Source organism: Lissotriton helveticus, chromosome 10 (assembly GCF_964261635.1).
Source record: "Lissotriton helveticus chromosome 10, aLisHel1.1, whole genome shotgun sequence".
NCBI classification, from domain to species: domain Eukaryota; kingdom Metazoa; phylum Chordata; class Amphibia; order Caudata; family Salamandridae; genus Lissotriton; species Lissotriton helveticus.
Genome location: NC_136071.1, coordinates 11,586,740 through 11,604,542, shown reverse-complemented (window position 1 = coordinate 11,604,542; position 17,803 = coordinate 11,586,740). Strand labels below are relative to the sequence as shown.

The window sequence follows — 17,803 nt, the reverse complement described above, 5'->3', positions numbered from 1 at the left end:
CCCTCGAGGTCTCGTCACACCCACGAATCTCAGCGTGACTGATGATGCAGGTAGAGGTCAGAGGTGCCAGGGAAGCCGGTTCTCGTCGAGCTGGGCAGTCTTGATCCGGAGGAGAGACTTGCAGCAGACCGCAGTGTTCTTCAGATGGTGCCTGCGGATGCAGGGTGACTACTCCTTAGTCACAAGGGAGAAATCTTAGGAAGAAGTCTTGAGTTCCTTTCGCAGAAAGTAGTTTCAGGATTCAAAGATGATCTGATTTGGAAGGGGGCCAGTTCCTACCTTTATCCTGTAAAAAGGGGCTGGCACGCGACTAAGTCCTGCCCTATGGGTGGGACTAGGAGGGGGGTGGTTACACCCACTTCCTTGGCGGGCTTTTCCCCAGCACAGGGTCTGGAGTGACCCTGGAACTGGTTCCAGCCAGCCTATGCACAGTGAGCACCGGGGTGCCACGTGCAGTCACCTTCCTCTAAAGCCCTGCCTACCTACAATACACAAAACCCTGTCTGGGACGGTGCTGGCACCGCCCCTGGCAGGAAACCCTTTGTCCTTATCTCCTGCTCTGGGAGGACTCCCAGCAGCAGGAGGGCAGACTTGTGTCTCGGTGGCAGCATCCATTTTGTGGATGCTAAGGCTCTGTCTGACTTTAACCGGGGTTAGGGGTTACATACATGTCGTGTCCCTCTAGAAGGGTGGAATGCTAACCCCGTCGCCAGAATTGGCGAGGGGTTAGTATTCCAATTCGTATGACACCTTACTCGACATGTTTTGATAAAGCGATACCAGAGTTGGCACATAACCGCGAGGATTATAATGCACTTAAGAGTATATGGTATGCGATATCATGGAAACGGCTAAGGGATGGATCCCGAAAGCCGCAGACAGGCTCAGCTCATGCCAGAGCACCATCTCACACGATCCCAAGCACTCTGCCTTCAGGATTGTTAAGGCCTGCCATAGGAGTGACTGATAGGAGATCTGTGTGTCCATTTTAGGGTTAGATATAGGTATACTATATCTAAAGCAAAGGGTGAGTACACCACCTTGCCCCAGCTGTCGTGCAGCCAGTTGTGTCAGTTTAGTCAGCCCAGGGGTGGCATAATACATGCTTCAGCCCCTGGGAGACTTCTGGGTACACCTCAGCCCTGGGTACAGGGACTTGGAGAGGGCCCAGTGCCAATTCAGTACCTGAGTACAATTTGGATAGAGAGAACAGCTAGGCTGTGGGTCTGATTAGCAGGCCCACAGCCAGGGAAAGTCGTAAACCAGTGCAGCAAAAAGCAAAAATCTGGGTGATCATAGGATTGCAGACCCTACTCTCCTACAGCAGGGCTTTAGAGGAAGGTGCCTGCACGTGGCACCCCGGTGCTCACTGTGCATAGGCTGGCTGGAACCAGTTCCAGGGTCACTCCAGACCCTGTGCTGGGGAAAAGCCCGCCAAGGAAGTGGGTGTAACCACCCCCCTCCTAGTCCCACCCATAGGGCAGGACTTAGTCGCGTGCCAGCCCCTTTTTACAGGATAAAGGTAGGAACTGGCCCCCTTCCAAATCAGATCATCTTTGAATCCTGAAACTACTTTCCACGAAAGGAACTCAAGACTTCTTCCTAAGATTTCTCCCTTGTGACTAAGGAGTAGTCACCCTGCATCCGCAGGCACCATCTTAAGAACACTGCGGTCTGCTGCAAGTCTCTCCTCCGGATCAAGACTGCCCAGCTCGACGAGAACCGGCTTCCCTGGCACCTCTGACCTCTACCTGCATCATCAGTCACGCTGAGATTCGTGGGTGTGACGAGACCTCGAGGGACCGGCCATCTTCAAGACTGCACGACTTCTTTCCAGCAAGCCCGCCGAGTAATTTCCTGGTGAGTGCTTTGGGGTCCGAGAAGCCCCGACCCTGAGCAGCTCCAGCACCGAAGTGCAGCCTCCCAGCATCTCCACGATCTGCGTGGGGCCCTTCTGCTTTTTGCTGCTCACCGCGTTGTTTGGCTACTAGCCCGCTGGCTTGTGGCCTTCTGAACGACGCCCGACGACATTTCTGCTGCTGGTCTGGTTGCTCCAGGCTGGCCCTTGCTCCCTTCCAAAAGAGGAGCACCCCGGACCCTCCTGGTCCACTCAAGACGCCATTTTGAGTCCACCGCGTGGGCTTGAATTAGGCAAGGCTTGTTGCCCAATCCTGGGTAACTTCGACGCCGACAGCTTCATCCATCGTGGGACAGCTCGCCTCTCCATCCTGGTCGCCGACAACGCCTCCTGGTCCGTGAGATCTGCAGAGCCAGCGTCGCCCACTCACCTAGTCGAGGTGACTTCGCCCGGTGCCATCCTGGTGCCCACTTAATCACTGGCTAGTGATTCAAGAACTTGGTCCCCTCTGCTTTCAGGTTTCTTCTTCCTTGATCCAGGCTTGGATCCAACGAACTTTCCTTCACTGGTCGCCTGCCAGCAACTTCCTTCTTCCAGGCTCCTGGTCCGGCACGAGGATTCCCGACGTCTTTTCAGACCTATGCAGCTGCAGCCCCTGGGCTAGGTAACTTCGGCACTTCGGTGTCCCAGCATAGCCTCACTATCCTAGGGTCAGGATCCACTGTCGTTTTCTTCCTACCAGGTCGGGTTCGCCCGTGAACACTAACTTTGCCTTTACTAGCTCCCATAGACTTTGTCCCGCATCCCGCGTGAGAGTGCACACGCTGCACCCGAGTCCCCTAGGCCTCCTAGAAGTAATCTAACGATTCTATAGTCAAGTCCTAGCGAGTCCAAAGCCTATTAGTATTGTACTTACCTGCTAGTAATTTCGCATTCCACTTTTAAAGTATATGGTTTTTCGTGCCCCTCGGGCATTTGTGTATAACGTGCTAACTTAAGTATTTTCATAAGAGTTTTGTTGTGTGCTTAGCACCCTGTCCTCATAAAGAGTACAGGGTTGTTGTGATTCTAATAAATACACTGTTTATTTTCATAACACTTGTGTGGTGTCCTTTCACTGGGTGTTCAAGGGGTAATGTGATGGTAAAACAGCTGGCTTAACACGCCCTCTAGAGTCTTAGCCTTAGACTGCTCGTATCCATGCTACTAGGATAGCTGGTCTATAAGGTTGACTTACAACCAATCATCAATAAGGGTTGTTTGGACTGATATATAGTGATCACTAGAATAGTGAGCACTGCACATCAGGCCAACTTCTCACACCAGGTACCTATCGAGTCGTACATGTAAGTCGTGTGCCCCCGAGTAATATGAGTAGATCTTGGTGCTGGGGTTATGGCTGCGCCACGCATCTTGCAAGTCCCATTGTGTGGACCAGTCCTGGAGGGCACGTGCAGCGTGCAGTGCTGGGGAGTTGAGCGGCGGGGGGGCGGGAACGGTCCAGGGCGGGGTCCAATGTACAGTTGTAATCCCCACCCAGAGCCCACGGGATGCCGTGCCAGGGTGCCAGTGTGTTCGACAAGTGCGCTAAGAATTCTGGCAGCCCCGTGTTGGGTGCATAGATCGAGGCCAGTACTAGAGGGTTCCCGTCTAACCTGCCCTTAATAACCACATACCTCCCTCCGGGGTCTACTTGGGATTCCTGTGCGGCCCATGGGGTGCCCGGACGCACCCACACCAGTGTCCCTCTGGCGTAGGAAGAGTGATGTGTGGCATACAACTGTCCTCGCCACCTGCGTCGTAAAGTATTGACCTCCGACTCACAGAGGTGTGTTTCTTGTAAAAGGGCTATCTGTACATGATGGCGCTTGAGGTATGAGTAAATCTGGTACCGCCTAGATGGAGTGTGCATGCCCCTCACATTCCATGTACAAATTTTAATCACAGACATTACAGTTCTTTAGCAAAACCCTTGTCCCACACCCCCGCAAGTCCCACAATCCCCACCATGTGTCCAATCCGTCTGTTTACCAGGAGTACATTCAGTCATACACGCCATTGCATTAGTGTAAAAAGGGGGGGTGAATAACACAGCTAGTGGAACAGTTAGCCATTTAACAAGAGGAACATGTGGAATACCAAAAGGTCGGAGGCCAAACATGCTCCCGTCCATGCTCTCAAGGAGAGTAACAAAGTCTAATTCTGGGGGGGTTGCTATGCAGTGCTCGCTATAGCAATAGTCCGTGTGTTTACAGTGTCATTCTATGTGGGCTGCCCCCCTTCCTGGGGAGTGTGCAGTAGCCCAGGCCACATGCGGTATATAGGGGAGTCATACATTTATGCATTAAACACCATACATAACGTGTCTTGATCGGTCGGTTGATGAGCTGGCGTTTTCAGGAACTGTGCGCGGATTGTGCATGAGCCGCCAAGTTTTCTCCCGGCCTATATACATTAAAGAGGAATTGGCCAGTCATTGGCTCCCAGTGTCCAGTGGGGGCTGGGTGCGGCGCCTGCCGACCCGAGAGTCTCAGTCGGTCAGCGCAATACAGCGTGGGTCCGTGGTCTCCTCGTGGTTAGCATCACAGGTTTCAGTAAGGGGTTCCAGGGCGTCGTATCTCATGAATCGATCAGCTGATGTAGTCTGCAGTCTGAGGGGTGACGTCCGGTCCAGCTTCTGTCGCCGGAGAGTCCGGCACACCATAGATGGCTTCGTCGTCGCTGGGAGGGTCCCGTCCGCTGCCGCCAGCCGGCTCGCTCAGTGCGGGGGAGCGACTCAGTTCCATCACGAGGCAGAGGGCATCCTGCTTTTCCTGTTGCGAAGCATCAGTTGGTGGGGGTGTTCTCGGTGCTCCGCTTGCGCCCGTCTGTGTTTGTTGTCGATGCCGGCGACGCCTTCTGCCTCCTCCGGGTTGGCGTCCGCCAAAGTGATCCGCCGGTGCTCGGGGGGCAGAGTCCGTGCCGCTGTCCAGCCATGCCGCCACCTCGTCAGGGTCCGTGAAGAAATATGTCCGCACGCCGGCTATCACTCTCAATTTTGCCGGGAATAACAAGGAATATTGCAGGCCTTGTTGGCGCAAACGTCGTTTCACCGCTAGGAAAGAGTGTCTTTGCCTCTGCACTTGTATTGTATAGTCCGGGAAGAACATCACCTGTGCGTTATCAATTCGTACTTCTTGGAGTTTGGGCGTCTCACGTAGGATTGAGTCCCTGTCTCTGTAGTTCAATATGCGGAGAAGCATGGGTCTCGGGTTAGAGCCTGTCGCCAGGGGTTTGGTGGGAACCCTGTGGGCGCGTTCCACCACGAAGTGAGGCGAGAGTGAACCCTCTGGCAGGATAGACGTCAGCCAGCGCTCCATGTGCTCCTCCGGTGTCTTCCCCTCCCAATTTTCCGGAACTCCAACAAGTCGCACGTTGTTTTTGTGCCCTGCCTTCCGCATCCTCGGCTCTGTTTTCTAGGAATTCCACCCTGTTCAGCAGGTCCTGTAGGTGCGTATTCGATTGCCCTACTTGGGGTTGGAGCTCCTTCATGTTGTCTTCTAGGGACGAGGTGCGGTCCGCAAGCTTTTTATGATCCGCCCGCAGGTGTGTGAGGTCTATGGCTACACTGTCGATCTTGGTGGCCAGGGAGGTGCGAGTGAGTTGGAGAGACTCCTCCAGTCTTTCCATGGCTGCAAGCATGGTGTCAAGTTTCGCCGCCGTCTGGTCCTGATCGGTGGACTTGCCAGATTTGTCCATCTTGCCTCTGTTATTTGCGCCTCCGGTCCCGGTACGTGCCCTGGTCCCGTTAGACATCAGTGTCCTAGTCAGCTGCCAGCGCCCTCAGCGAGGCCTGCAGCGAGGTGGTTCCCGGTGGGTGGGTCAGGATTCGTATCGGCGGAGGGTGGAGATCGGGTTGAGCCTTCAGGGTGGCTACCAGTGGTTGGCCGGTGGTCAGCGTGCTCGTTTGTGTGACGGTGGTTGCTGGTATTCGGGTCTAAGTGGACGCACTGTTAGGCTCACATCCGCCGGTCAGCTGTGGAGTGTGCCTCCCGGGCTGTTCGCCGTGGGTCGACCGGGCTCACCAGTTGTCCGAGTGCCCCCTGGTGCGCTGCACCTCTCAATGCCTCAACTGGGGTGGCCGCGTCCGCCCCGTGGAGTCGTCGTCGTTCCACCCGGGCCAGCCTTCGTCGTGTGTGTAGTGGCGGCTCTGCACACGTGGGTGGCGGCCAGATGGGCTGCCGTCGATCACTTATGTCGCCTTCTGTCCGTGAGCATGAGCCCGGCGTCGGTCCCCCTCCGCGCCAAGAGCGTTATGGCTTGCACTCACCAGTGCAGCGCTGTGGGCGCCATGTTGTGGTCCTGTCCGGGGGCGGTCCGACCTCCAATCCCGGGTCGCTCCCACTCGGCCTCCCCTCCGCCAGGGACGACCCCGAGCGCCACGGAGCAGGAGGTGCCGTGTCCACCTGTGGTTGAGAATGAGCTGTGGGTGGCCTCAGTCGCGGGTGTGCGCGTTCCGCTGGTGTCTGCCTCAGGCCGCGCCTCTGGGCCTACCTCCGCCACTGAATCCCCAGTGTGTCTTGGGCAGCTGCCGGGCCAGGGGCCGACGTGTGCGGCAGCAGCTCCTCGAGGTTCCCCGGTGCAGTGGGGCGAGTCCGATCGGCACCAAAGTTGGGCAGGTGCCGTGTCGGGATGTGTGGACCTCGCGCGGTGATTTTCGGCCGGCTCTGCAGAGTGGTTCTCCGGATAATTGCGCCGGGAAGGGGAGCTCGGCACGGAGCTCTACCCGCAGGCGTCCATTCGCATCGCGCGCTAAGCCACGCCCCTTGGTGAACAAAATTGTTAGTGAGTTTTAGCATGCAGTTATGAGAGAAATACAATGTTCAGGCTTTGGCTGCAGGGGAGTTTGGGGTCTTGGCAAAGGACCATGAGGAATTGGATGGAAATGGAGGGACAAAGAAGGTTGAGAAGTACGTTTTCTGCGGGCTCCACGACTGCCCAAACAAGATTGATGGGTGATGATGTCACTGACAGGACATGCTGTGATGGAGTCTAAACATTCTGGTTTCGCACACCTATCATCCTATTTATTTGATAAAGAGCTTGTGTATTGATTGATTGCATTAAAGTAATAGTAAACTTTTTGATTGGGGAGGCTTTGAAAGCAGGTGTTGCCACAAATATATGGAATCTTAGCTTTCGTCCTCCCAGAAGATTCCATGCAAAGTGGCACTGATAATGATGGAGAACTAAGAGAAGATGGCTCCAAAGGCAGACAATGAATGTCATCTTAGATGGGGGAACCTGGCTTGGCCTGTCTAGTGTTTTGCACACAACGTCCTGGACTCAGAAGAGGATTAGAAATAATGAGGTTTACGCTGAATAAAGAGCACTCACAGCCAACCTCCCTGTTCTGAAGGTTCACCAGACAACAACCCTCAGACAGAGATCTGAGGGCAAATACCAATATTAAAAGTGTATATTTGAAAAACAATTGCCTTCCTTGTCAACAATCACAAAACCCACTCATGACATGACAGAAAAGGCTATTAAATTGGTACTGATTGGGTGTCGTGGGCACCTTTCACCAGTTGTCTGCAGTGCAGGTAAAAGTGGACAAGCTCATAAAAAGGACGCTCTCAGACTTTGAGCTAAAGCTGTAGTGCACTCAACCAAGAAAGTTAGTTTATGCAAGAATGCATGCTGGAGAGCAGTTCTTAATGCTTACCTAGGAATGGAGAAGGGCCCAAAGGTAATGGTCGCGGCTTGGTGGCCACAGAGTAATATTCTACTGCTTTCTTAAAACGCTCAATCTTCTCTTGAGTCCTAGACTAGACAGCAAAGAGTGGAAAACAGTATAGGAGTGAAAGTGAGTTATCTGCATGCAAGTTACTCTTCAAAAAGAGCATCTGCAGAGAAAAATCATTTAGCCACAGTGGCTCACGCAAACACAAACGTCATCCTAAAAAATGCCCATTTATTGGCTGGAAATTCTAAACTTCAGTGTGTGCTAATAAAAAAAAAACAAGATAAAAAAAAGTTTAAAACATAATTACTTGTAATAGTTTATCTTGTTTCCTTCAACGTAGCAGTGATGGTCAAAAAATTAACATAGTTGAGTGTGATCCCACAGCTCACAGTCAGTTTAGAATGAATAATCCTATTGAATATGCTACTTACCAGTATGCATCTGTTCTTGGCATGTAGGGCTGCTAACATTCATATCTGTTGCATTAGATCGCCGCCTAGTGTTGGGTCCGGATGATCGCACATTGTTGTCCTGGAAGAGTCTTCGAAGTATCCTGAGATAGGTGGCTCCTCCCCTGGACTACAGTGCGCATGGGCATCGGCTCCATCCCCAGATTGTTTTTAGCCATTGTGGCAGAGATGGAGTGTAAAGTGTAAAGGATGTCCATGCTAATGATTGAATGCAAGAGTATGTCTGCAGCTGCGACAGGCACCGGGGAGGAGGGTGGGCGATATGAATGTTAGCAGCCCTACATGCCAAGAACAGATGCATACTGGTAAGTAGCATATTCAGTTCGAGGCATGTGGGCTGCTAAATTCATATCTGTTGCATAGAATATATAGCAGTCCCTCCATTAGCGGCGGTTGCCCGTGCCAGCTGCAGAAACCTGAAAAAGTGTCTTGAGAACAGCCTGCCCAACAGCTGCCTGCTGTTTGGAATGCACATCAACACAGTAGTGTTTTGTAAAGGTATGTGGTGTAACTCATGTGGCTGCTCTACAAATGTCCTCTAAAGGAATGTTCCCCAGGAAAGCCATGGATGCCCCCAATTTGCGTGTGGAGTGTGCCCTTGGGGGTATTGTTAAGGTGCGTTTAGCCTTTTGATAGCAGATCTGGATGCACTTAACAATCCATCTGGCTATTCCTGCTTTGGAAATAGGGTTGCCCTTGTGCTGTGGCGAGAAGGCAACAAAAAGTTGTTTTGTTTTTCTAAAGGGTTGTGTCCTGTCAATATAGTACATCAACGCCCTTCTAACATCCAAAGTATGGAGCATTCTTTCCGCCACCGTTTGTGGGTTTTGGAAGAATGCAGGCAAGTCAATAGTTTGGTTGAGATGAAACTGTGACACCACCTTCGGAAGGAATTTAGGGTTAGTACGTAGTACCACCCTATTTGGATGAATTTGTATGAATGGCTCTTGTATTGTGAGCGCTTGCAGCTCACTAACACGTCTCAGTGACGTAATAGCAATAAGGAAAGCCACTTTCCATGTTAGGAACTGGAGTTCACACGAGTGTAGTGGCTCAAAAGGTGGTCCCATCAGCCTGGTGAGGACCACATTGAGGTTCCACACCGGAGCTGGCGGTGTCCTTGGGGGAATGACTCGTTTCAGACCTTCAAGGAAAGCCTTAATGGCAGGCACTCTGAAGACAGAGAGATGTTGCCTGTTCTGAAGGTAAGCTGCTATGGCGGATAGATGTATCCGAATGGAAGTGTAGGCTAGATTGCACTTGTAAAGATGTAACAGATAGCAAATGATGTTAGGGATAGATGCATCTAGCGGGTTTATGTTATTGGCTGTACAGTGAAGAACAAAATGCTTCCATTTAGCAGCATAGCATGCTCTGGTAGTCGGCTTCCTTGCCTCCTTGATGATGTCCATGCATTCTGGAGGCAGGTGAAGGTAGCCAAACTCTAGGACTTCAGGAGCCAGATCGCCAGGTTGAGCTGTTGCGGATCTGGATGCTGAATGTCTTCATGGTTCTGCGTCAAAAGCCTGGGCGTTAGGCGCAGCCTTTGATGCGGCACCACCGAGAGCTCCAGAAACGTGGTGTACCATGCTTGGCGTGCCCACGTTGGAGCAACTAGGATGAGTGTCATCGAGTGCTGCTTTAGTTTTCTTGCCACCAGCGGTATCAGAGGGGCTGGTGGAAAAGCGTACGCAAATTTGCCTGACCAGTTCATCCATATCGCATTCCCCTGCGATTGTGGGTGAGGGAACTTGGCGGCAAAGTGTTGGCATTTTGCGTTTTCGTTTGTGGCAAACAGGTCCATCTCCGGATGACCCCACTGCTGGAAGTACGGGCGGAGTACTGATGGGTGTAACTCCCACTCGTGCATTTGATGGCTGTATCTGCTGAGCAGATCCGCCATCTGATTGTCCTTGCCCGGGAGGTGTTCTGCCATGAGGAAAATGTTCCTCTGAATGGCCCACTTCCACATGCTCTGAGCCAGATGAGACAGCTGTGGCGAGTGGGTGCCTCCCTGCTTTTGAATGTAGTACATCGCTGTCATGTTGTCCGTCCGGACTAACACTACCTTGTTGCACAGATGTACATTGAAGGACTTGAGCGCCATGAAGATTGCCATCAGTTCCAGATAGTTGATGTGCATCTTCTGTTGCTGCGTCGTCCATAGTCCCTGCACTGTGTAAGTGAGCAGATGAGCTCCCCATCCCTGGAGAGATGCGTCCGTCGTCAGGGTAATCTGTGGCACTGGCTCTTGGAACAGTCGGCCCTTGCAAAGGTTGTGTGGAGTCCACCAATGCAGAGAGTTGAACGCCCGACTGGTAACCAACACTAGGTCTGTCAATTGTCCCTGAGCCTGTGTCCACTGGTTTGCTAAGCACTCCTGGAGCGGACGCATATGTAACCGTGCGTGAGGGACTATGAAGATGCAGGAGGCCATCATGCCAATCAACTGCATGAACACTCTCGCTGGAAGCGAGTGTTGTGGTCTGAACTTTTGGATCAGAGACTGCATGCTGTCTATCCTGACCTGGTTTGGCTGAGCCATAGCTGTCAGGGTATTGATTGTCGCGCCCAGAAACTGCCGGACATGTGCCGGCTGAAGGTGCGACTTCGGGTAGTTCAGCGAGAAGCCCAGATTGTGAAGGAGGTGAATGGTAGTCGACATGTCCGCGGCGCACTGTTGTTCCGACTTGGCTTGAACGAGCCAATCGTCCAGGTAGGGGTAGACATGGATATTCTGCCTCCTGAGGTGCGCCGCCACCGTCGCCAGACACTTGGTAAACACTCTTGGGGCGGTGGTCACTCCGAAGGGTAGGACTTTGAACTGATAATGCCTGCCTTGGATAGTGAACCTGAGGTATTTTCTGTAGGATGGGTGTAGTGGTATGTGGAAATAAGCATCCTTGAGGTCTAAGGTTGCTAAGAAGTCCCCTTTGTTTAACAAGGGAAGAATCTGTTGCAGTGTAAGCATATGGAAATGTTCTGACAGTATATACAGGTTGAGGGGACGCAGATCCAGAATGGGTCTGAGAGATCCGTCCTTCTTTGGAATAAGGAAGTACAGGGAATATACCCCTGTGCCTTCCTCCTCCACTGGCACGAGCTCGATTGCGCCTTTTTGCAGCATCACCACTACCTCCTGCTGCAATAAGTGCAAGTGCTCTGCGGACATAGGCCGCTGCCTTGGTGGAATGTTGGGTGGAGTGGACTTTAACTCTAGACAATAACCGTACTGGACAAGTTGTCGTACCCACCTGTCTGTGGTGATGTTTGTCCAGAGCGGCAGGAACTGCTGTAGTCTCCCCCCGACAGGTGTTAAATGGTCGGGGGGCAGTGACAGAGAGTCACTGTTTGTTTGGTGCAGAGGAGCGGGAGTTGTTGTTTCCTCTGCCACGTCCTCTGGTGCGGTTTCCTCGATAACCCCCTTTATTCTGCTTTTTGGTAGGAGGACTGTGCTCCACCTCTAGTGAACTGTGATTGTTGACCCATCTGTCCTCTGGTGACTCCACGTGTACCTGAGCGACGAAAAGTGTTGCCCCGGAATTGTTGTGATTGAAGGGCCCCCATAGACTTAGCTGTTTCGTTGTCTTTCTTAATCTTTTCGAGGGTGGTGTCAACATCAGGACCAAACAGTCTATCAGGATTGACGGGTTGATTGAGTATGGTCGTTTGAATGTCTGGTTTAAACCCTGATATGCGTAGCCACGCTTGTCGTCTCAGCATGACGCTAGTGTTAATAGCCCTAGCTGCTGTGTCAGCGGCATCAAGTGCACACTTTATGGCTGCGTTGGAGATGAGTTTGCCCTCCTCTATAAGCAGTTTGGTAGCCTCTTGAAACTGCGAAGGCAGGTGTTCTAAAACTTGCTCTAGGGTGTCGTAATGCGCCCTATCATAACGCGCCAACAGTGCTTGTGTATTCGCAATACGCCAGAAATTTGCGGCTTGCGCAGCTACCCTTTTGCCCCCTGCCTCAAGCACTTTAGACTCCTTATCTGGGGGAGGAGCTTCACCCGTCGTATGGGAGTTTTCCCGTTTGCGGGCATTCGCGACCACAAGAGAGTCTAGTGGCAACTGTCCCCGAATGTATGCAGGGTCTGCAGGTGCTGGTCTGTATTTCTTTTCGATGCGTGGATTGACCACCCTCGCCCTGGTAGGCTCTTTAAAGATGTCCGCAGCATGCTTAAGGACACCTTTGAGCATAGGCAGTGTCTTTACTGTCTTTTCGGAGACTGAAAAAGTGTCAAACAGAAAATCTTCCTCCACTGGGTCAGCATGCATGTCCACATCATGATTAGCAGCTGCCCGTTCAATGAGTGCATGAAAACCTGCAGAGTCTTCTGTTGGGGATGCACGTGCACTGAAAGGTTGTGGGTCCTGCCCCACAATCTGTATCCCTTGGTCGCCTATGTCGTCATAGGAATCCTGCTGTGCATCGGGGTCATTGATGGGGAAAGTGTACTGGTCATCTTGTCCATATTCCTCTCCCTCAGAGTGTTCGGGGGAAGGTGTCGGACTCCTTCTAGGAGGAGGCTGGATAGGTTCAATCAGGACTGGAGCGTCCTGTGCAAGCCTCTTCTTCTTCAGTGGGATAACATAAGAGTCCACTGGGTGGGAAGTGATCTTCCTCTTGTAAAGGGTCAACTTGCCCGTGTCTGCGTCGATAAAACGCTCCGAATCGTCTCCTGAGTCGAGTTGTCGACCCGACACTCCAGCAGACGTGGACGAGTCCGATGTCTTTGGCGCCGTCTTTGGCGCAAAGGCCTTTGGTGCCTCCTTTGGCGGCAGAAGGAAGAGAAGTTTGCTAGCAGGCTTCGCCGGCATGTCCATCGGCTTCTGTTGCGACGGCGCCGGAGCCGACGTCGTAGAGGCCTTATCCCGAATTCTCTGGAGTGAAGCGGCGATGAGGGATGCTTCACTCACGGCGTCACTTGGCGCCGACGAGGAGGCCTTCACCTTGCCTTCGGAACCGACGTCTTGTGGGCCCTTCGGAGTCTTAGACGTCGATGCTGCAGCCGTAGACACCGAGTCCTTGGACCGATGTGTTGAGCTTCCGCTCTTTGATCCGTGGGATCGCACAGGCTCCGTGTCAACCACGCGTCCGACTAACGACGTCCCAGTCGGCACCGGAGTCTTGTCGCTGGCTTTGGCGGACTTTGACGGCGTCGTCCCGGTCGACCCGTGCCGGACGACCTTCTTAGAGGATGCCTCCTCCGTTGACGACTTCGGCACTGTCGAATCGACAGTCTTCTTCGACTTCTGTGGACCGGAGGCCGACGGAGTCGATGAGGTAGCAGGCTTTGGTGTTTTCGGTGGAACGGCCGCCATCTTAGATGCACTCGAATCCGTTAGTTTCGGTTTCGTTTTCGTGTCGGCCATTTTAGGTGTAGTCGATACCGTTTGTTTCGGTTTCGATACGGGCTGCGTAGCAAGTATGTCCGTGGCCGGGCCTGAAGGCGGGGCCGTGGCTTGCGGTACGGGGTCTTGGGTAAGGCCGAGTGGCGATCCCGTGACCCGAGCCTGATCCGCGTAACCTTCGGGGCATAGCTCATCCCCTGAGCTATCTTCCGCGGCCCCATAAACTTCTTCGACGTCTCCTACCTCGTCGACGTATTCAAGGCCTTGATCCACGACTCCGTCGTTGTATTCCGGATCCGCCTCGACCTCCGTCGCGGGCGGCGAGATTTCAAGATGATGGCTTAGGCCCTCTTCTTCCTGTTCGCCGAAGATGTTCTCTGGAGCCGGGGCCGCTTGTCTGGCCTCGAGGCGAACCGCGCGCCGAAGCTTGAGCGTCTTCTTTGACCTGAATCTGGAGCAGGCCTTGCAGCTGTCCTCGTTATGGTCTGGCGAAAGGCATTTGTTACAGACCGGGTGCACGTCGATATGTGGGTATTTGGACCCACAGACGGGACAGTATTTAAACGGGCTCCGCTCCATGCTGAATATTCTGGTTGTGTTGCGATGAGAAGGCCTCGATGTCCGAAGAGTGATACGACTCCGCAGATTCCGACTCAAAGAGACGGAAGAACTCGAGACCGTACGCAAACAATACCGACGTAATGAAACTAAGGCCTTTTGGCCGTAAAAAAGCTAGTTTTCTCGGTTCCGACAGAGACGTCGAGACCGCATCCGAACCCAATGGCGGAAAAAAACAATCTGGGGATGGAGCCGATGCCCATGCGCACTGTAGTCCAGGGGAGGAGCCACCTATCTCAGGATACTTCGAAGACTCTTCCAGGACAACAATGTGCGATCATCCGGACCCAACACTAGGCGGCGATCTAATGCAACAGATATGAATTTAGCAGCCCACATGCCTCGAACATTTTGTTACATCATCTCGCACACAAAACACCTAAAAACAATGGCTGGTGCATCCACTTTGCTCTCCATTAGCCCAGCGCTCTCAGTACTACTTAAAAGTTCTATAAAGGACGAGCAATTCATCGGACAATAGGGAAGGAGCGACAATGTGAATACAAAACACATAACAAAAAATAACCATTAAAATGTAGCTACATTTTCTTTTGCCTCACGTTTTTCATTATTTTTCACAACCAACAGGACAAGCACCGAGTGTAAACGGTTCTCAACGCTACTATTAGGGATAGCGCAAGTCACATCTTGCACCCAATGACTCCCAAAGACATTACAGAGAATTTCACCTCAATAAAATACAGAACATACCATCAATATTAAGAAAATACAATAGGTGTAAGATTTAGAAAGAAATGTTACTCATAATGCAACTTCAGGGTAACATACGGATACTATAAACATTTCTACTATTTGAAAGATATGGAATATGTAAATGACCCTGTAAGCATCCAACTGCGACATGTAATGCTTTAGATTCACACGCTATGTATATTCTTGCCATCTAATGAGCACCTCATTTTTCCTCGAAGCAGCCTTTCAAGTTACAAGGTATAGTGACTCCTATTAAGACTGATAATGGGCAGTGGATCGAAGATTGTTTTCACTGTGGTGGGTGAGGATGGAGAAGGAGCATAAATAAAAAAAAGTTGGATGACCACGCAAAAGGAAGAGAGTTAAAGGGACATTTGCAACAACCAGAGGCTTTCGGGAAGGCGCATGTCAATCAACAGCGCTACATGCCACAAACAGATGCTTAAGAGGTATGTAACATATTCCATTTGTGGCATGTGCAGCTGTGGATACATATGCGCCGCATAAACTGCAAAGCAGTACTCCCATGTGCGGTAGTGCTTGATGAACGTGTGAGGAGTGGACCATGTAGTCGCCTTACAGATGTCAGCAATGGGAATATTTCCAAGGAAAGACACAGAACGCCCCATTTTGGGAGTGGAGTGTGATTTGGGTAGAGCATGCAGCTGCCTTTTGGCCTTCGTGCAGCAAATTTGGATATACTTGACTAGCATTCTGGCTATGCCCCTTTGGAACTGGACATCTCGTTTATGTGGTTTGGAGAAAGCAACAAAGACTGGCTGAGTTTAATGAAAGAGTTAGGCTCTATCAATGTAATACACGAGGGAACGCTTAACTTCTTGGGTATGAAATTGCTCTCTCCCGCAGTCTGGCTGTGAAGAACAAATGGCAGTTCAATGGTTTGATTGAGATGGAATGTGGATACCACCTTTGGGATGAACTTTGGAATGGTTCTCAGGACAACTCTGTTTGGTATGAACTCGGAAAAAGGATTCTTCTAGGGTAAGAGCTCGTAATTTGCTGATGCACCTTAAATAGGTGATAGCAACTAGGAAGGCAACCTTCCAAGACAGGAATCACAGTGGGCCAGAGTGTTGGTTTAAAAGGTTGGCCCATGGGAGAAAATAAGATATTGAGGCTCCAGTGGGAGTTTCCCTAGGAGGGATGACTCATTAATGGCAAGGACCCTAAACAAGGAAGACTGCTCCCTATTCTGCAAGTAAGCTGCAACAAGATGGAGTTGTATGAAAGAGTAAGCTAAACCTGCTTTTGTAATATTAGGAAGGTAAAAGTGTCTTGGACCACTGGTTTGAATGGGTCTATTTGCTTCGGAAGGCAATAGTGGACAACCCCTTTGAACTTGGCCGAATAACAGGCCCACATGGTGGCTCTATGTGCCTCTTTAAGAACAGACATACATTCTGGAGGCAGATTAAAGGTACCCAACATCTAGAGCCTCAGAAGCCAAATACTTAGATTGATTTTCTGTGGTTTGGAGGTCTCCTCTTGCCGTGGCTCTGCGTGAGGTCTGGCCTGCTAGACATCTTCTCGTGGGGAACCAGTGATCAGTTTACCGGTGACCAGTCTAGAAAGGTTAGCCATCTGGCTTTCCTCTCTCGTCATGGTGCGCGCACATCGCACAAAACTCGCCAGCCTACTTTTGCAGTCGCAAGCACGTCTCGCTTTGAAGTTAGCTCCCCACACCTTCGCCCTAATGTTTTCGTTGTGCGTTTTCACTTGCTTCGATTGAAACACCTTCCCTGCTCGAGTCTGGGTATTTCACTCACAGGAAACAAGCCGGCCTCTTTTCACTGCGGCCACGGGTTCGAACTGTGCTTTAAATGACAACACTGGCAAAATGGAACCGTCTCGCACAGTGTAAGAGGGGTATTAAGTGGCTATCCCTTTAACTGCAAACATCAGGCACGCGGAGAAGCACATTTTATTCTTTCGTTTACCCAAAGCGTGGTAACTGATTTATTACTACACCTACACACTGCAGAAGGAAATCGCTCTATATTTGAGTTTTTTAGTAGTCTTTATTTATTTTGTATAATTTATTAGCTGCACCGTCTTGTTGGGCACAAAAACACTGCTAACAAGCACACGTGACACGCGAAGAGCAGACTGGGCCGTGATTCCATTTCGTCTTATTACATTCGTTTTTATATTCGGCAGGTCTGAAGAGATTCGATAAGGGAAAGTGTGCATCAGCAATGTAGGGAATTAAGCATCAAAGTGAAATAAGTCATCCTTCAGCACAGCGTAAATAGCGTGAAGCGTCTCAAACACTCATCTCTAACTTAGCCATTTTTATATATTCGCAAATTAGGTCTCCTAGCAAGTCATCTTAAGTCCTACTGCATAAGGGAGGAAAAATGATGAACAAAATGTTTGGTGCGCTACATGCCACATAATTACAATACATCAAATTCAACTCTATAAATTTCCACTCAGCTTCTCGACACATAATTCGACTTCTCATAATACAACTGCATGCACCATCACACTCCACGCAACACTATTCAACTCCAGATAATTCCACTACACATACTTACACTTCAACCTACATAGTTACACTTCACGCACCAGTATTCAAGCACATATATCCACCTAGCTCAAAGACACATTACACTCAATAAAATTCAACCCACATATTTACACTCTACATAATTCCACACCATGCCACACTACACAATTCAACGCCACACAATACCATACCATTCAACATAAATACAATCCACGCCATACCACATAATACCACTACACATACATCTACTCCATCCCAATTAGCAACACTCCATTTAATACAACTTACACCATGCAACATGATTCCGCTCAACATAATTTTACTCCGTGCCACACAATTCCATCCAACACATTTCAACTCCACACAATTCCATCCCACAGCACAAAATTCCACTTCACAACACATACATCCAATCCACCGCACACAATTACACATAATTCAACACCACACCACATTATTCCACTCAATACATACCACTTCATGATGCACAACAAAAGTCCACTGCACTTAATACCACGTAATTACTATTT

At 50.8% G+C, this 17,803-nt stretch overlaps 1 protein-coding gene across 3 annotated transcripts in view; it reads right to left on the bottom strand.

Annotated features, from left to right (window-relative positions):
* The window catches only part of FAM120C (family with sequence similarity 120 member C), a 434,870-nt gene that overhangs the window by 338,383 nt on the left and 78,684 nt on the right, over positions 1 to 17,803 (bottom strand). For all 3 annotated transcript variants that reach the window (XM_078664559.1, XM_078664560.1, XM_078664561.1), the window contains exon 5: positions 7,566 to 7,668. In XM_078664559.1, coding sequence (XP_078520685.1) covers positions 7,566 to 7,668 — 103 coding nt within the window. The remainder of the gene's footprint in view (positions 1 to 7,565; positions 7,669 to 17,803) is intronic.